The sequence below is a fragment of the Watersipora subatra genome, chromosome 2, assembly GCF_963576615.1.
Source record: "Watersipora subatra chromosome 2, tzWatSuba1.1, whole genome shotgun sequence".
Lineage (NCBI taxonomy): Eukaryota > Metazoa > Bryozoa > Gymnolaemata > Cheilostomatida > Watersiporidae > Watersipora > Watersipora subatra.
Genome location: NC_088709.1, coordinates 2,926,945 through 2,947,946, shown reverse-complemented (window position 1 = coordinate 2,947,946; position 21,002 = coordinate 2,926,945). Strand labels below are relative to the sequence as shown.

General features: G+C 37.3%; 1 protein-coding gene across 1 annotated transcript; it reads right to left on the bottom strand.

The window, feature by feature from the left end:
* Nucleotides 1-782: 782 nt before the first annotated feature.
* Nucleotides 783-20,772, bottom strand: LOC137386757 (uncharacterized). Its single transcript, XM_068072888.1, has 4 exons — nucleotides 20,647-20,772; nucleotides 16,344-16,894; nucleotides 11,374-11,439; nucleotides 783-3,535 (listed from the first exon to the last, which is right to left on the bottom strand). Exons 1-4 carry the CDS (start codon nucleotides 20,721-20,723, stop codon nucleotides 1,722-1,724), a joined length of 2,508 nt encoding a protein of 835 aa, XP_067928989.1. The 5' UTR covers nucleotides 20,724-20,772; the 3' UTR covers nucleotides 783-1,721.
* Nucleotides 20,773-21,002: the final 230 nt, after the last annotated feature.

Below are 21,002 nucleotides of genomic sequence, written 5' to 3'. Positions count from 1 at the left end.
AAAATTGAGTACTTTTGTCCTTCATTATATTCCGAGGATTAGCATGCTTCAACTGGAGGAAACTGGCTCATGGAAACTCTTATTTTGCTTCTCTTTACTTTTTGGTGCTGCCCCTAGTCTAACATCACCACAACTACGTCATCATTTCAAACATAAAAAGCAGACTGTTAATGAAACTGGGATGTCAAACATCTCTGCCGCGCAGATTAAATTGCTGGAAGATATGCCCTGTCCTAAAGCAGGTTGCACCAGGATATTTGGAGAGACAACTTTAGTAGCCAAATCTTTAGAGCAAATTATGACTTGAGGCTTTACCAATCAAAATATGGTTTTGTGGTGATGAGTTGATATTTTTTGTTTAAAGTTAATAGGATGCAAATCACAATAATCATGGCATTCCACATTGTGTAGCATACAGACCAATTTATCTGTAATCTTTATACACATTTTTGTATTCAAGAATACGTTCCATTTAACATTTTTCCCAGATTCATTGCGTTAACAACTGTACCCTTGTGATGTTGCTTGTTTTAGATTGAAATTGTAAAGACAATCAAAGATCAAGCCGAAGCAAGCTCTGATCCAGCTACCAAATGCCGAAGTCGAAGCCGAAGTCTTGCATCTATTACAAGCGGTGGCCTGCCATACCCACTTTATCGGAGAACTAGCAGCTTAGTGTCTTCTGATGTCGGGGAGTTACCTTATGCTGATAGCGATGTGCAAGATCAAGTGCTTGATGAGATCGCGGAAGAGCAAGACTCGTTGTAATGATACTACACACACATTTCCGAAAGGCGCAGATGGTTTCATTTTATTTAGTAGGAATTGAAAGTTTATTTCGTTAAACACTATAGGAAATGCTCTATAGGAGTTAGACTAGTCGAGTTTATTGAGTGTATAATTGCAGTTGGTTCAGTTGACTGGCCATTTAACTTTATAACGATTGTTTGAAATTCTTACTTGGTTGTATATACATATCTATCACTGTCTTTGAGTTTTATTTTATACTACCTATCAAGAGACACCTATCAAGTATTTTGCTAGTTGTTAGGTAAAAATGCCCAAGTACTGGTGAATTCAAAATGAATTGTTTAAAGTCATTTATCAGGCTAACCAGTTATTCATTCAACTGACAGAAGATCATCCACCAAATCATCTACCAAATAGCACAAGAAATAATTCTGATTTTGTAGTGGTTACCATGATTAGCAAAGAGCCTTATTAGTCCGGGTTTTGTGATAACAAGAGGCGTTTTGTATATGTCTACTAATACAGGAATGACCATGTAACTCCTATAATAGGGTTTTGATTTACAATTTGTTTTCTAGTATAAGAAATAAATGAATTTTTCAAACGCAAACTAGTACTACTCCTGCTGATGAACTGAATGGCAAGAGTGTTTTATTATTTTCATTCCAACTCATGTCTGTTTAATTATTATAAATTTATTGGCATACACTTGAAACTAGTAATGTAGATAAATCAGTATGACTAATATAATATGTCACCCTGGTGGGTATCTAAACAATAAGCATAGGGTCAGTCAATTGGTACCAAAACTACTAGTTGTTAACTTGACAAAGAAAAATCAGCAATGTGTTAATATGGCAACAAAAGATCAGCAATATGTGGTAACATGTGCAATAAAATAATATAATTTATCAGCACGTAGTGAAATTTCTATCAAAAGTGCGACAGTTCATAGCATATAGTTGCCAAAGTCAAGAGAAGAAAACTCGCATGCTGCCATTCAGTATGGCCCCACAGTTCTGTTGTGGACACTTTGACACATAACCTCCCTCTAGACACTTTCTTGTCTCGACCTCGTTACAAGCATCGCAATAAATAAGATGTCCACAGGGCAGACCGAGACGAGTCGCTGGTACAATTGATGCTGCCTTTATCTCACATATCTTACAATTGCCTGTAATACCAGCTGAATTGGAATAAACTTCATAAGCCACTGACCTTGAAGGCTCACTCGCTGATGGCTGTTCAAATGTGGCGTTCCCAGTCATAGCTGGCCTTTGTGAAACAGATGGCAGCTCAGCGTTATCTAAATCTACCTCTTCATCGTCAAGCTTATACAGAGCTTCTATCAATTCTTTAACATCTGTGAATGGCCCATTATTACGCCGAGTTACGAAGTCAATAGCTCGTGCGTCATGGCCGAGCTCAAGACAGAAATTTTTCATATAATCAGTGGCCCCTGATCTCTGTTGCGTGTCAACCCCCGATAGCCCGTGAGCTACGTTGAATCTGTCATTATCCCTCAATTCACATTGACTTTCAGTAACGAACTGTTGACCTTTCACACTTCTGAGAAAAAGGCAACTAGGAAACCATCTAGCGTGCATTCGCCAAGGCTCATCCTCCCTGTTCCACTCTTTGAGCGTTCCAGAGCAGAAAAAGCAGCGCACAACATCACCGAAGCCCGTGTAATAAAACCCTGCTTCAGCAAGGGCTTCCGGTGATTTAGGGCTGCTTTCAGGCCAGCGGTTGAAGGTGGATCTTCTTCGGCTGAACGAAACATACTGAGAAGATGCAGGACGAGCTGTTGATATTCCCAGCAAATTTGCATCAAGACCTTGGGCTGTATTATTTGAGCCGCCATAATGGGTAATGTGCTCAAGGTCATCGCTACGCAAATTTGCTGCGCTATGCTCTACATTTCCACATGACAAGGCTCTAACAAACCTACAAAAGTTGAACAGCCTTGTATGTTCTTCCATAGGCACATCATTCGCAGTCCAGCTTTTAAGGCGTCCACGACAAAATGCACACTGCACGAGATCATCATGACCTACATAGTAAAACCCAGCCTTAGCCATGTTATTAGCGGATAAACCAACAATGTCGCTGTGCGGCCAATTGACAAGATATGTCTTCTTCCGATGAATTTCATGGCACATGAGGACTTCACGTTGTTCTTCGGAGAGGACATTCATCACATGGTGGCAGTAATCACTTGGGCTCATTACGGACAAGAACTGGTGGAGTGAAAGTGGAACAACCTGATCGGCATCACTTTGAAAGTCTGGCACAGCAAAGACAGAAATTTCTGATTGGTGAAAAGGTGAATGCAGTCTGCTCAGTGGTTCATCGTAATCCATTTTGTCGGATTCTTTTTTATCAGCATCGGTTTCGATTTGCACTTCCTCACAGCAATCAAAATCTTTCTTTGCGCATGTTGGCAATGGCGTTAACAGAGATTGTAAACCTTCCAAACCTTCCTTGTGGTTTCGCTGCAAAATTTGGGAGAGGACTTCGTTTCGCAGGAGACAGTAGGTTGCACATCGTACAAACTGCTCCAATGTTTCTAATGAGAGCCAGGGCTTTAACAATACCAAAAGACAAACCAGCTGCAGCAAAACCTTTTTAATGACATTTTCACACTGAACATGTGAGTGAAAACCATCAAGTGGTATAAGTGGCTCTGATATTGGCGTATACAAAAAACCTCCTTCACAAATATCTTCACGGCCGCATGAGTCCAATGCCTCGGCCTCTTCTGGAAGCGTTTCTCCAACAAATTCTAAAATAAATGATAGAATAAGTAGGCCCTCACCATACAATTTTAATTTGTTCCAGTGTTGGCATTGTAAGGCGAAAATGTTGTATAGAGGGGTATAGAACCCATAGTAAATATCTAATGCAAACACCCCCTGGTAAAAAATCATCAGTTTTACACACGTACTGTACATATTAAAAATTAGTTACAAAATAATACGTTAGCCTTAGTAAATATAATTATCTGCTGTAATTTTAGTGTATTTAGTGGTTATGATCTGCAATAAATGGAACATTGTAATGTACATGTGCAGTACACACCATAGGTAGTTTTTACCTTTGAGACAGACATATAACATCAATGTTGAACATAAATGAATTTGGCTTACTAAACACATAATTAAAGCTAAGTTGAAGAATGTATTTTACTAAAGTAAACTTCAACTTTGTCATCGTCTAAAATTTCATCATTTATCTGTTTCCGGTTTTACTATAACTAATAATGAATAATGCTGAACTGAGAGATGGCAAGCATCATATCTCTTTCACGCATTGTTGGAGGGATTTTGGCGAATAGCAGATCAACATCTTTGTTATTCTGACGTATTCAGCATACCGACAGACAGATTAGAATTTCGAGAATTTTTTGTTGATATCGTATGGCGAGGGCAAAAAACATGTTCCACATCACAAGGCGAAGAAATTGTATGACAGGGTCATCGTAATCAGAGGGCACACTGAATCTGAACAAGCGCACTTTCTTCGCCGTAGCTTTCTCGATAAACAGTAATACTTCAACTTACGAGTGCTCCAACGTATGAGAAACTTGAGATATGAGCCAGCTTTTAAGCAAGTTTTAGCACTAACATACGAGCCATGTTTGAGATACGAGCACGCGAGTCAGTTGCCAAGTATGTTGGATGTGTTTTATGAGAAGAGCATCACTCTGTATTTTTCAACGGCTCAGATTATACTTTTGTACCATGTTTTTGTGCGCGATTTTCAGTGCAGAGTTATGTGAATTAAAAGTACTGTGAGTAGTCTGAAAGTTTGCTGGTAAAATGAAAGATAATACAAAGAATAAGCAAATGATAACAATTACAGCTGTACAACGATTATAAAAATTGATTGCGATTAATAACTGGTCTGAACCAGTTAATCTTCGATTAATCTTAGAATTAATCTAGCAAAAACCTGCATATTCAAAAACAAATAATACAGCTACATATAGATCAATTATATTTTAGACAATTGTTAGTAGTCGTACATGTTATGTACAATGTACATAAGTTACAATGTAATAATTATTATGGGTATGAAAACTGTCTATGAAAGTCTAAAGCTGTGAAGAGGGTGAAGAGGGTGAAGCTGTGAGCAGCCAAAAGTTGAGGCAGCACAGTTTATTCACATTATCTGAATGAAGAGATGCCCTCTTCCTACATACGATATTGCTAGCTTTAAAGGATAGCCACTCACAGGGGACAGTAGTGGCGGTAGTCAGCAGTAGTATTTATTGTCTGCGACAGCTGGTGATGAATTCTGAGCGGTATGATGAGAATTAGTTACCCTAGGATACTTATATTTCGCTAGTATTTAGTTTCGTGAGTAGCTCACAGAGTAAAATTTCGAAGCGACTTAATTTCGCAGCTCTGATGAGTGCGAAAATGTAGTGATGTGAAAATAAATGAAGTGGAACAAACATAATTAGATTCCTCAGGTTCAGTTTACCGATAAAAAAAATTTCAATCTGCGACTAGTTTGTAATTGTTAACCGCAAGTAGAAAGGTGTGGGCAAGGTCGATAATGCAATTTGATCGCTTGCTGCCATTTGTTTCTTGGACTATCAACAGGCCCGTTTTCACTGGGGCAGCTGGCCGGCTGAGCCGCCCCAACTTTTTGGGAATTTTTTACGGTAAGTACAGTCCAACTCGGATAACTCGTCCTCAGATAAAATGTAACATTTCATCTCAAACACAAGGTCAACTCGAACAGATTTGTTTTGTCAGTTCCAACGCAATGATAAATTCCTTCAGATAACTCGACCTCAACATCATTTATTCGAAAAGTTATTTGCCCAACGGCTATGGACGCGGTTTTTATCGCTGTAGAATATCACTTCATTCCAAGCCATAGAAACAAACATCAACTTCTAGTAGTTCTTAGGCATCATTATTATCATCATCAGAGGCAAAATATTTTTGTTAACGACTTTTATAAAGGTTTGCAGAAGATTAAGTTTTATCAAACACCCGCTTGACCATGTCCCATCGCAAGCGTAAAAGCCTCCGAATGAACTTACAATAAAATCCGCAAAATTGATCTTTGTTAAAACGCTCAAAAGAAAAAGATGTCTTTTTTTCTGAGCGTTTTAACTGCGGTCATGTTTTGCCTATTTTAATTTAAAAACGTCTCGTCAGTCACATCACTTAAAACAAAACAAATCTCAAAATATTACAAGTTATTGAAGAGGTGTCAGTGGTGAATCCAAACCTTTCCAGAGCCATGCTGCTTGTATAGTACTGCGAGTGTCAATGCATGTGTATTATTTTCTTTCGACACACGGTGCTCACTGCATTGATTGATGTCCCCAGCAAACGCTACTAACGCGTGTGCATTGACATCAAAATCCTATCATTATAAATCATTCTTAATGGGAAATAATCATAATTAATTGCAAAATAATAACGTAATAAATTTTGACAGTCAAATTATTTTGTTGGTTTATATTTTAACGATGCTATAGTGGTCATTAAAAATGTTAAAATAAATGTCGTTATAAAATTCCATTCTACAGTATCAATGAACAAAGCTATTTAGTTTCGCTTTTTCGCTCGTTTGTTATGATAGTTTAGTTTCGCACATGAAACTTTCGCGAGAGGATGACACCGCGAAAACGCGAAAGTTAGATGCCGCGAATACATAAGTGTCCTAGGGTAAATGATATCTTAATGATGATGTGCTGTGGTGGTAAGCAAATTCTTTCTGGCATATACTGCACTTCGCTTTCTTGTTTACGCTTCCAACAACTTACAGAAATGCGCTACCTAGGGTGGAAAACATTTTTCTGCTTTCATGTTCCAATAAAGTGTCAATCTTATATTACTATTACTCTGAAGCTAAAATATGATTGTGATTTTTTTGAAAAATGAAATTGTATGTATAATGTTTTTAAGTTTTAAAGTTTTTAAAAATAAACAAAAATAAACTGTAAGATACAAATTAAATAATACTGAAATCACTTTTGTTACTATTAGCCTACCTAGAAACATGTTCAAACAGCTAACAACATGGCTGCTTACAGCTAGATCGGCACAGCGCTTGTGCATTGTATTGTATAAACATGTTTAATGTTAGTGACTCACTGTGTTTTCATAGTTGAGTGCAAAATAATTGTGGTTGTAATTTATTGGTAAGAAAGTGTTGCTTGTCATAACATTTATTTGTTAGTAAATTAAATGGTAGTAACCTGCTACGTTAGTATTACTAACGTATGGTACTGAACAGCACAAAGGAAAGGAACCACATCAAGACCATCAACTCGGCTGCATTTTAATTGAAGATTAATTGGCCCAACTCAGTTAATGGTTTATTTGTATTGGTCTCGTTAATCGTTTAATTAACGGCGATCATTGTGCAGCTCTAATAACAATTAATATTAATAGGAAAATTATTGAAAAATATGCGAAATGTGTATGTGTGATTGAGCTAGCTCAGCAATATGACAGAAATACATCCACAATTATCAAACAGAAGGATTATATTCAGGGCATTTAGTTTGCAAAAGGACTAACCATAGTTTCTAAACGGCGCAGCGATCTTCACGACCGCTGATGGAGAGACTGCTCAGGCATTGGATAAAAGATAAACAATTGGCCAGCGACAGCGTAACTGAAACGATGATATGTGGAAAGGCCGGTGCTATCTATCAAAACTATAAAAAAGAGACATTCAGACAAGTTGGCTTGTGGTCGTGCATTAACCCTTTGTGACGACACCTGTGTACGTCCTAATCGCAACATGTTGAAAGGGCGACAAAGGCAAACGTCCTTAGATAGGTTTCTCTTAAAACGGCCGCCTAGTCGTGAAAGTGAAACAAAGGAAAAATTGGCTAACCAGCGAAAAACTTCAAACTATGAACGCCGAAGAAATTATAATTACGTTAAGTTAAAAATGAAAGTTTGTTTTTATGTTTGCTTCTAAGTTTGTCTTTTAAGACTTTGATAAAATCCAAATTTATCAAAGTCAACTGTTGTAATGAAGGATAACTTATATCTCCCTCCCTGGCAAATGCTAGCATTAACTGCTATTGTACGTATTTAATTTTACATTTTAATTTATCACATTTCCTTGCATTATTTTTCATTTGTTGCTTTTTGAAAGCATGTGGTAAGTTAGGACAATAACCAACATGTTCTTTCTGTTACAATATCTTGTTTTGAGTGTTTTATTTGCATTTTTTTAGAGTATGGAAACCAATCAATATATATTCAATTATTTTATATATAAATAAATTGCACCAACATGCGAGTAAATTGACATACGAGCTCAGTCTCGGAACGCATTAAGCTCGTAAGTCGATGTATGACTGTATACGATTAAAGGTTAACTGACGTCATAAACCTTTATTGCATTAACAGGAGCAGAAAACACTACAGATTTGTATTTGAATAATAATTTTGTATAATTTATACCAAATAGGCCTATCATGTTTGATTAGCATTTTGAAGTCGTGGAAATAAATGGAAACATTTGCTATCTTTGCAAAATATCGACTGGTAACAGATGCGACGCTATAAACAGGAATTATATTAAAATCGCTCATATTTGAATTAGATTATTTAAAATTGACCTTTCAAAATCCTTATTCAGGAAAGCAGAGCATACCTCAATGGGTTTTAATCAAATAACTTGCGATAATAGTTCATGTTTATGAAGTTTTTGAAATTCCTATTTGTGTGAAAGAAGTATTTCTTACTACCATACTCCACAAGATACAAGCACAAGCTGATTGGTATATTTCTATAACCACAGCTCAAAAGTAACTGTTAATGCGAGACGCATAAACATGGCACACATTTTTTCACTTCAACCTTGTGTTATAACATCTGTCATGTAGGGTAACCGAAACATTTAGCAAGGTAACTAGATGGGAAAATATATTAGAATTGCAGCCAACAGAACACTTTTAATGTTTTAATAGTTGGCATTCGCGCCGTATATCATAGTTCTATGTTTTACCAATAAGTGATCTCCTTATGTTACAGTTTGGGTGTGGATTGTTTGTGTTTTGCCTCCAAAATGGTTTTTTTGCTCTACTAACATCAATATTATTGATGAAAAATGAAATAGCATAATTATATTAGTATAAATATAATTATTGTAATTATAATAATAGTAATTATAAAATACTGTCAGTTGACCTTTAACCCTTTGGCTGGGTAAAAGCCCGGCAAAAACACCCGAAAGTCGTGTAATTTATTTTTCAAAATTCGATAAAATCGATATTTTATGAACATGCATAACTCAAATCTTAAATTTATTTTTATGAACATAATCTTTTGTACATAAGCATTCATTCACATATCTACTACTACAAAAAAATATAACCATGCGCAATCGTCCCTGTATGAAATGCTTGGAAGCATTTCTTTCGGTAGAGTCAAACGCTATATAACGTAGCTGTGCGGGCTACCATAATGATCAATTTTCTCTGTATATTCCAAGTATATTACATGTAAAAGTCCAAAAAGTTTACATCACTTCTATCATCTGAATTATTTTTATTCTGATCAGACAAAAATCACTAACGATCGCAGGATCAAATAATCTTTTATTTTACCGTTTTGAAAGTCGAGCCGATGTCGACTGGTTTTTCCAACTTTTATTCCTTTCCAAGGAAGCGCGATTCGTTTAGCTTTTAGCAGAAGCAACGCCTCTTAGGTAATCGGTCCATATTGTAAATCATCGACTAATATCTTGTTGATGATATTTAAAACTTACTATAGTGTTCATATCCTTTGTTTAATGTTACTAGGCGACAGCTTTATAAATGTCTACCGAAAGTGACATAAATGTCGTTTCCCCATGCAGCCGATAAACGACATTTTGGTCGTTTCCCCAGCCAATGGGTTAACAAATGCATAATCACAAGCGCCGTCACATGCACACACATACACACACACACCAGCACACACGTCAGAACACATCAGCATACACGTCAGAACACATCAGCACACACGTCAGAACACATCAGCACACACACCAGAACACACAAGCACACACGCCAGAACACACCAGCACACACATCAGAACACACCAGCACATACATCAGAACACACCGGCACACACATCAGAACACATTAGCACACACATCAGAACACACCAGAACACACCAGCACACACATCAGAACACACCAGAACACGCCAGCACACACACTAGAACACACCAGCACACACATCAGAACACACTAGCACACACACCAGAACACACCAGCAGCTCGCATCTGGCCATTCAAGAATATAAAAATTATGATAACTTACAGCAGAAGTTGTTGTTTAATGTATGACACTATCTTATCATCAGATATGTGATTGCATAGATGGCTTGCTTAGTCTCTGTAAAGCTGCGATTACACCAGCGGATTTTCTGATTGACCGAGAATCGCAAATGAGCACAAGGCCAATTTTGTCGAGAAAGAAATTTTATGGGGACAGTGCCGGATCGATGACCGATTTTTAATTTGAGTGACCAATGAAATCCTTTTCACACCGAGTCAATAATCTTTCAAAGAGTCTTTCAAAGTGAAGGCCATAATTGTCTTCACATTCGTGCGTGTTTTTGCGATAGCTTCAGCTCATGAGTAATAATTCTATTAATAGCACCTCTGAAGGGTGCTAGCAACAGAATTATTGATCTGGTTCAATTATTATAGTAATGGTATAATAATCCAAGCATCTGCTTCAATTATTATACAGTTGCTATAACAGTTGAAGCCCTATTACTTATGTTAGCACAAGATCGTCCTCCTTATTGTTATCCATTATTATTGATGAGCTGAGATGATGTTAACAAAAAATCGTTCTCCCTATATTTATGCGTTATTAGTGATAAGCTGGGCAGTGCAAAATAATCAGTAAACTTGCTATAAACGTCCACAAGGAACACGGCATGAAACAGTCAACAAAATGCAGGGTGACTTACTAAAAACATATCAGTTAAAGTTATCTGACCCTATCTGTCTGTTCAAACTCAGCTTAGTGTGAATGGAAAAAATCTGGCCAATAGCACCCATAAAATCACTCAGAGATCGGTCACAAAGAGCCGGTTTGCAAATCAGCTGGTGAAACCGCAGCTTTAGATTGAACTGAGGCAAATGCATGTGTTGTTTGCTAGAAAAGCAATGAATAGTACAACACCTAATACGCACACAACATGAAATATTAGCAAAGATTAACTGTATTAGGATCTCTTTGGTGAATATGTACCAAATATAATTCAATATTACAGGTAGTTTGGTTGTGGTCATTTTAATTTAACAAACTACAGCGTGTGGGTGTGTGTGCCATTAGGCTGGCTAGCATTGCTTGTAAAATGTACTCCTCTTTGGTAACTACCAGAAAAATACATGTACCGATGCAGACTGCAACTATATCCAAAGTAACTTTACCACAAGGCATGTAATCCCATCAGCGTCAGCGCAACTACTCGCTGCCAATGAATTGGTTATGATCAAATTACAATGGTGCCTTGTAAACTAAAATAGTTCACTGAACTTCTTATCAAAAGGCATGACTCTATTTATGTCGCAGCTCTTAAAACTCCCCCGTATATTGTAGCATATTGTACGGCGTCAACCATCTTACCTTCTTGTTCAACTTCTACAACTTGTTCTGGTTTATAGCTTGCAAGTCCTTTACAATCTTTAAAACCTGAAATTAATCATGTAAACATATAGCTTATTGCATCAGCACTGAGAAAGTCAGTGAGGCAAATAAATGTAGACGTATAGCTTATTGCATCAGCACTGAGAAAGTCAGTGAGGCAAATAAATGTAGACGTATAGCTTATTGCATCAGCACTGAGAAAGTCAGTGAGGCAAATAAATGTAAACGTATAGCTTATTGCATCAGCACTGAGAAAGTCAGTGAGGCAAATAAATGTAAACGTATAGCTTATTGCATCAGCACTGAGAAAGTCAGTGAGGCAAATAAATGTAGACGTATAGCTTATTGCATCAGCACTGAGAAAGTCAATGAGGCAAATAAATGTAAACGTATAGCTTATTGCATCAGCACTGAGAAAGTCAATGAGGCAAATAAATGTAAACGTATAGCTTATTGCATCAGCACTGAGAAAGTCAATGAGGCAAATAAATGTAAACGTATAGCTTATTGCATCAGCACTGAGAAAGTCAATGAGGCAAATAAATGTAAACGTATAGCTTATTGTATCAGCACCGAAGATGTCAATGAGGCAAGTAAATGGTCACTAAAGTTAGAGAATCAAAGAACAAGAAATAAACATGCTCTGGTGTAAAAAGTTGACTTGCAACAAAATTCACATTACAGTTCTTTGATATTAAAAGATTCACCATGTCTTACTCTGTTGTGTTGTAGGTGCAAGATATGTGGAAATGTGATTACAAGCTCTTAAAAGCTCAAAAACGAAAAGCCGCCGTAGATTGAAATCCGTTTATTTCTCTGACGTAGTCATGACAGTTTGGTTATTGTCTTGTCACGTGATGTTCTCACGTGAATTGAAAAGCCAATAAAAAGCTCAATATATAAAACTTATCGTAGCACTAGTTTATGACAAACACTTCGGGTTTTACCGAAAACCCCGTATCAAATATAGATGCTAGCTACTTTACAGTTTTGTTTCGGCCTAGTCTCATCAGCAATTCGTAATCTGATCATGTGACCCAATGCTTTGCAAATAATTTTTGCAGCACTTTTCGATTATTGCAGGTGACCAACAGGCTCGTCATGTTTATCAGACAATGATATGTACTCCTTTGAGGTAAGGTTAAAAAATTAAATGAACTTTTACAGTAAGTTATAAGATATCACTGCTAAAAGTGACAGCATTACAATGACGATAAAACAGACGCGTAAGAACAATAGACATGGTTTTATTGAATGCCTGAAGTATATTTGTGAAAATATTTCGACGAATAAGGTTGCATGAAAGTGTAGGCCTAAACAGAAACCATCTCACACAGCTACATCACATTTGAGCCGTTTTGGAAAGAGAATCTAAACTACGGCGGTCTCGTGTGGCTGCGATTAACTGTTCGTGTTTTAGCTTTTAAGAGCTTGTAATCACATTCCCACATATTTGGCACCTACAGCACAACAGAGTAAGACATGGTGAATCTTTTGATACTAAATAACTGTAATGTGAATTTTGTTGCAAGTCAACCTTTAAATAGAAGCTCAAAGTCGATATGCAGGTTTTTGCACATTCCAAAGAACTTATACAAAATATAGCGCTAGTGTTTATGAAGTGTGACATGAACATTTTGATAATTTTATACAGTCATACCTCGACATATACCAGCCTTAATATATACGTGCCTCAACATACAAAATATTTGAAATATGAGCAAAATGTTGAGCTAACTTTTGCCTTGAGATACGAAGCAAATTTGAGATATAAGCATATGAGACGGTTATCGATGTAGTCGCTGAGTGTCCGAGTATGCAAAAGGCTGTTTACTAGAACAGCATCGCTCTTTCTCGTCAGGTGAATATGAAAAAGTTCAAAAAGGCCAGCTAAAGGTGAATGTGAAAATCAGAAGACCAAACCGGAGGATAACAAGAAATTAAAACAAAGGCACAATTAGAATTATGCTTCGTATAATATTAAAGCTTGTTTTTACACGAGCTTAGTAAACTAAATTCATTTAAACTGTAAGTTAAATTTAGAATTTATGTTATATTCGCGTCACAAAAGTGTAGGGTACCAAACATGTTGCCATAAAGTCTCTCTCACACCGCGTTAGCCGCTATACCGTCTGTCTGGAATGTAAGAACTCCATACAGTACTGTACATAATATAGTTGCATTTTAATCCGGGTCATAACCACTAAATAGGTATTTGTTACTTTCTGAGCATAGGCGGTGAATTACGACCATTAAAAACACATTCCTCCATCGTATGTCAGGTTTTAGATGGTTTTTTCAGAGGGTGGAGAACGGATTAATCTGTCGTTAGACACTTTATATAGGAGAATCTGCTTTGAGTTATGAGAGAATTGACATACGAACTCTGTCCCGGAGCACATTAGGCTGGTGTGTCAAAAACATACACGTTGACTGTACAGGTAATGTAGGCCTATAAGATTTGACTGTACCGCAAGACTTTTCTCATTCAATAAGGTATGCCAAAATCAATTATGGATTTGCCTCCCTTGGTGTATTGTACTAAACGTTTCATCTCTATAGATGCATAAATAAAATGAGAAAAGTTGGGCCGTTTTCATACTTTTTAGGACAGCTAAAATTGGGAGATTTTACATATGCTGATTTTTGTAATATTTGTTTAAATAAGTTTGATAAAAATTAAAACAAAACTTTGACTAACAAAAATCTTTGGTGACTTCCAATACAATAGGAATGTAATAATGCTCATGGACTGAATCCCTCAGCCATGTGTATCCAAAAAATAAAAGGTTTAAAAATGCACTCAGAAATATTTTTGTGATAAGATTTGTTTTTTTGATGAATAATGGCTATCTTAAACAGTTCCTCAAAAGACTTGGACAGCAAAAAAGATATGTTTATATGACATTGCCTGAGCATTAAGCCTTTTACTGGATTAGATTAGTCGTCCACATAACTATAATTAGACCAAACCCAGGGGTGGATCTACTGTGGTGCATATGGTGCAAATGCACCACTATAAATATGGCAAAAAATTAAAAAAAAAAGATTTAAAATCCATCAAGAATTGAGTAAATTACAATTCATTTCACTGAGAACTTGCTTTGGGAGGAAATGAACAAAAACGACCTAGTAGAGCTCGTTATAACAAACCACTTTTAATAACTTTGACCTGAATTTGTTTAGTTTATAAAAAAATGAGAGTGGTCCTAATAAACATCCCCAATTGAGCCACAACTTTTTCGAAATAAGTACTACAAGCAACTTTAAAAGCAAAATGTCTCAAAAGAAAGGTCAAGAATGAACTTTGGATAATTTCTTTCGAGGACAAAACAACAATTAAAAAAAGTATGCCCTAATATGTCTGTTTTATAATAGCATCGTTATGTAGCTAATACTGTACTACAAAACATTTTGTATGGTAGTTTGCAGAAATGATGGCTAATTTTTGCACAGCCAAACCAAATGGCTGTTTAGGTTTTGTAATTGATTTTGTCTTGATTTTATTTTATTGCACAAATGTTTGTTAACTTTCTGTTTACATGTAATCTTGATACACATAGTATAAGGAACATTATAAAACACCAATTTAATTAATCATATCTAATGTCAATTTTTACCTCTAAACTTGTTGTTTGCTGCAAATAAATGATTACACTTTTTTGGGCTCAAACACACCTCTCCTTCATTCTAAGATGCCTAAATTTCAAAAAGTTCCACTAGCGCAGGGCCAAGTAGGCCTAAGGGGGGGGGGTCGCCCCGCGCACCCTCTCCCACTCTAGATATATTACACAAATTTTGCACCACACAGTTTTTTCCTAGATCCGCCCCTGAAACCTCACACTTGTCATTCACTAGTATTGCAATTTGGCCTGCTTGAGCACGGCCAAATAATAAAATAAACTATTTAAAAAAAATTTCTTTAACAAACTCATGTTGCCTGCCTCCGAGTCTCATTTGTAAAATGTGTAGATTTTGCCGTGGTTATACTTCCTTTAAGGCATTGTGAACAAATAAACCATATGTTAGCAATTATTATTTCATTTTTGTTGTGCAAACTTGTAACAAGTAGACATACACATGCACACATCTATGCACACATCTATGCACACATCTATGCACACATCTAAGCACACATCTATGCACACATCTATGCACACATCTAAGCACACATCTAAGCACACATCTATGCACACATCTATGCACACATCTAAGCACACATCTAAGCACACATCTAAGCACACATCTAAGCACACATCTATGCACACATCTATGCACACATCTATGCACACATCTAAGCACACATCTATGCACACATCTATGCACACATCTAAGCACACATCTATGCACACATCTAAGCACACATCTAAGCACACATCTATGCACACATCTATGCACACATCTATGCACACATCTATGCACACATCTATGCACACATCTAAGCACACATCTAAGCACACATCTATGCACACATCTAAGCACACATCTATGCACATATCTATGCACACATCTATGCACACATCTATGCACACATCTATGCACACATCTATGCACACATCTATGCACACATCTAAGCACACATCTATGCACACATCTAAGCACACATCTAAGCACACATCTATGCACACATCTAAGCACACATCTATGCACACATCTATGCACACATCTATGCACACATCTAAGCACACATCTATGCACACATCTAAGCACACATCTAAGCACACATCTATGCACACATCTAAGCACACATCTATGCACACATCTATGCACACATCTATGCACACATCTATGCACACATCTATGCACACATCTATGCACACATCTAAGCACACATCTATGCACACATCTATGCACACATCTAAGCACACATCTAAGCACACATCTATGCACACATCTACGCGCAAATGTATGCTTGTGTATATGAATGCATAGCGAAAACAACAGCTTACCATGACTTGTGGCTCTTGCTACAAGTGAAGGACTCACTATAGAATACTCAATCTCATTTTCCCTTTCATCATTGTTATCCTCATGTTGCTCTTCTAGCGCTGCTCTACTTATTTCTGTGATTGTTTCACATAACATTCGATTCATATCAGAACCATATGGAACCATTGAGAGGTGCAGCGTAGAACTGCCCCGAGACGCAAGAACAATATAGGCGCCAAAGTTAGTCGAATAAAATAATCCATCGATGTGTATATTCCTCATGAGACAGATGGTTCTGTATATTAATATCATTAGCTCTTGCATTTTTGCATTTGACTCCTTTCCTAGTATTAGCCCGAGCACGTGTTCTGCATGCGCAACTGTTGCTGCTGATTCAGGCATGTTCTCATCGGTTATGCATTGCAAGGTTGAACGGATGGTTTGTTTAGATGATAGACCTTTATTAGGATGTCTGTGGCAAACCTTATACAGAGGTTCTTTCACATGTATGGCGGTTACTAGGCACTGAATGAGCTCTGACGTTCCCTTTGGCTGCATGAAGTCATCCACCCTTTAAAATATAGCATCAATAAAACATTTGCGATTTGCATGCTATTCAAACTAATAACTTGGGCCTCTGCCATTTGTCCTTTGCATATGTTAGTTACTATAGTAACTAACACAAACTGGTAGATGACAAATCTTGACTTTATCAAATTTAGTACAAGCTAGTCAGTTAGCACTGCACTGTGTTCCTTAGCGACAGTATCACAGGCTAATTCCTGGATGTTTAAGACTTACCAGGATATGCTAGAGTCATATAAAAGCAGTTAAACCAGTCCCAGTGAAGATCTCAGGCTACGGAATCCTCACATAATATTCCAAAATAAACCTATACAGCCTGGCTCACTATCGAGACCATTTGAAGTCTGTACCAAAGACAATCTATACTCGCGAGTTTAGTTATGGTTCAAGGTTTCATTCGCGTGTCTAGTCTGGGGAGGGAGGGGCTTAGAGTGTCTAGTCTGGGGAGAGGCTAAAGTGTCTAGTCTGGGGAGGGGCTAGAGTGTCTAGTCTGGGGAGGGGCTAGAGTGTCTAGTCTGGGGAGGGGCTAGAGTGTCTAGTCTGGGGAGAGGTTAGTGTCTAGTCTGGGGAGGGACTAAAGCGTCTAGTCTGGGGAGGGGCTAGAGTGTCTAGTCTGGGGAGGGGCTAGAGTGTCTAGTCTGGGGAGAGGCTAGAGTGTCTATTCTGGGGAGGGGCTAGAGTGTCTAGTCTGGGGAGGGGCTAAAGTGTCTAGTCTGAGGAGGGGCTAGAGTGTCTAGTCTGGGGAGAGGCTAGAGTGTCTAGTCTGGGGAGGGGCTAAAGTGTCTAGTCTGAGGAGGGGCTAAAGTGTCTAGTCTGAGGAGGGGCTAGAGTGTCTAGTCTGGGGAGGGGCTAGAGTGTCTATTCTGGGGAGGGGCTAGAGTGTCTAGTCTGGGGAGGGGCTAGAGTGTCCAGTCTGAGGAGGGGCTAGTGTCTAGTCTGGGGAGGGGCTAGAGTGTCTAGTCTGGGGAGGGGCTAGAGTGTCTAGTCTGGGGAGGGGCTAGAGGGTCTAGTCTGGGGAGAGGCTAAAGTGTCTAGTCTCGGGATTGGCTAGAGTGTTCAGTCTGGGGAGTGACCAGAGTGTCTAGTCTGGGGAGGGGCTAACCCTGGCAGCTTACAAGAATGGCTAAGCGCAACATTTGCATATGTAAAAATTACCAATGCTCAGGCTTAATTAGTAGTTATTGTTACCAAGCATGATGTGCATTATTTAGATGGCAGCACAGATCTTATCGCAAAAAGTGAGTTTGACTTGAGCAGTAATATTCAATGAATCCAGCAATACAAGCTGACAAGAAGACTTTCAACTTCATTTGTGATATCTAGATTTGTCAGGTTGAATTCTCTACTGACAGTATTCTACTTCTATGCTGTTAAATGTTGGTAGATAATGACATATAAAAATAAGACTTGCCAATTCGTTTATGGCCATTTTTACAAAGTATCAAAAACCTTTTGGTACAGTGGACACCCGCCATACGACATTAATTCGTTCCAGTGTTAGCATCATAAGGTAAAAATATCATATAGAGACCCATAGTAATTATCTAAAGAAAAGACCATTGGTAAAAATATCAAAATTATATATACACACAGTACATATTGAAAATTGGTAACAAAATATTATGTCAACCTTAGTAACTATAGTTACCTACAGTAACTTCAGTGTATTTAGTGGTTATGATCTGCAATAAAATGTAACATTACTATGTACTATGTGCAGTACGTACCTCAGGGAGTTCTTACCTTCGAGACGTATGACATGAACTTTGAATTTAACTTAACTGAATTCAGTTTACTAAACACACACTTGAAGCTAAACTTTGGTATGTATTTTACTAAACTTTAATTTCGTGATCGTCTAAAATTTTATCACCGATCTGCTTCCAGTTTTGTTTTCATCATAGTTTATAACGAATAATGCTGAACTGAGAGAGTGAGCATTGTATCTCTTTCAGGCATCGTGTGAAGCATTTTACCAAATAGCATATAGGCTTCTTCGTTATTTCGACGTACTTGGCTCACCAACTGCCAAATTTGAATTTCAAGCATTTTTTTTGTTTGTATCGTATGGAGAAAAAATGTTGTAGAGCGGGGACGAAAAACATTGTGTGCGACATTGTAAAGTAAAAAGAACTGTATAACAATTTTCTTTTAAAAACTGTATAACAGAAAAAACATCATAACCGGGGGTGCACTACTAACTGGCAGCGTTACTATTATTGGAAACTTTAATGCACAAAAGCAAACAGAGATGAAACAGACATCTTAGAATTCGCTGACTCTCTTTGTATCACTGATTTAACTCTGTTGCTGGCAAAATATAAGCAGCAACATTCGCTTTTTAAAAATACTGTTAATAAAACTACATTTATATAACAACTGTAAGGTTATTAGCAGTGAACAATGGTTGCAAATAGCAGTAAGGTGTTATATCTATATATATATTTTTCAAAGTCCATCTGAAAGTCCGTCTGTTGGAAATCCGGCTATAGCTATTATTAGAACAGCTGCGCTGAACAACAATACAGACTCAAAGTCATGGCTTACCGTCATTGGAAGCCTAACCTTATTAACTAGCTTAGTGGAGTTTTCCATTGGCAATGTGCTAGGCTACTAGCTTGAAAGGTACAGTTGTTTGACAAAGTTTTAAAACCTTTACAGTTGTTTTTATTTGTCTCTTAATTTATTTCAACTACACGACACACTTCTCTCATGATATGTACTTTGAAAGTTATAATGGCAAATGTTGTTATATGTTAAATACAAATCACTTTTCTGTCCAAAGACTCTTCTATTACACGGGCAACGCCGGGTGGCACAGCTAGTTCAATTATACTTATGATATAATAACAAAATCATATACATTGTATAAGGCTATCTGTTAAATGCTATTTGAAACAACTACCTTGAATTGAGTTTGTTTTTTATACTTAACAACGATAACAAACTATCTTCCTCCAATAAACTTTGCAGTCTACTTAATGTTTTTGTGAATTTTTAGATACATTTTTTATATTATTATTATATTATTTTTTATATAACTAATATTACCGTTTAACTAACCCTTGCATGCTTGCTAAACGTATGAATAAAGAGCCAAGATCTAGGCAAAACAATTGTTCGTATCTTCACAATTCACAATATATAGCATTTCAATGTGGTCTAAAGTGTTGTTCAGACTAGACGCTGAACACGTGTACGGCCTCGTTTACGCGCTGCCAATTGTACATGTGTATTTACCTCCGTCCGTACAGTCGCCAGCACCAGCAAAAGCTGTGACTCGGAAAACTTTGTCTCAGCATTGATTTAATATTTTCTGGTCGTACAAATTGGCTTAATGCATTAGTGGGAATGAATCGAAGTCCTCACACGAATAAATGTATTTGCAAAAATCCCAAATCTTTTTAGGGAAAGCCATGACGCACATAAATGGCGTCATTCTGTTTTAAAGATGTAGATCCATCACGTCATGGGAATTCCAAAATGAATGCTCCCGGAACTACCCGCGACAATTTGAGAAATTACGACGAATGGTTTTGAACTATTAAAGAATGACAAATTTAAAAAAACAATACATGGCAACAGCATTACACTAACTAAACGTTTCCTCGTAACTATCTAGTAATCTACTACCAGATATTGCTCTTTTTAACACAGCCAAACTAGACTTAACATTCACCCAGATTTGTGTAGAACCGCTAAAGCGTTAATAACAAAAACCTTGTTAGTAGTACGTACATGTCGTCTACTGTTCTGGAAGCCTGTCGTGAATATTTCTCAATGTTGTTCAGTGTTACAAACATTTGAGAATGCATTAATTTTATGGAAAATCTGCTGTCAAAAATAAAGTACAACCTCGTCAGACTAGCGCAAGCGCGAGAATAATTGTAAGCTAGTAATCCTCAACTTAGCATTAAAGAAAAACGGGTCGTGTTATGTTCGCCCCACTGACCTATACCACCTGGACGGATCATCGCCTATTCCTGTGCGTATGAGCGCTTAAAGCGATGTTAGAAGCGAACTGAGATGTTAGACGAAGCCAACTGTTTTTTTATTCTCCCCAAGAAACAGAAAATGCATAATACATGTACAAT

Coding starts and splice junctions, on each gene's coding strand:
- LOC137386757 (XM_068072888.1), bottom strand. CDS start 20,723: ATGCATTCTCAAATGTTTGTAACACTGAACAACATTGAGAAATATTCA. Junction 11,440..16,343: donor AGCAAGAGCCACAAGTCATG/GTAAGCTGTTGT, acceptor GATTAATTTCAG/GTTTTAAAGATTGTAAAGGA. Junction 3,536..11,373: donor TGTAGAAGTTGAACAAGAAG/GTAAGATGGTTG, acceptor CATTTATTTTAG/AATTTGTTGGAGAAACGCTT.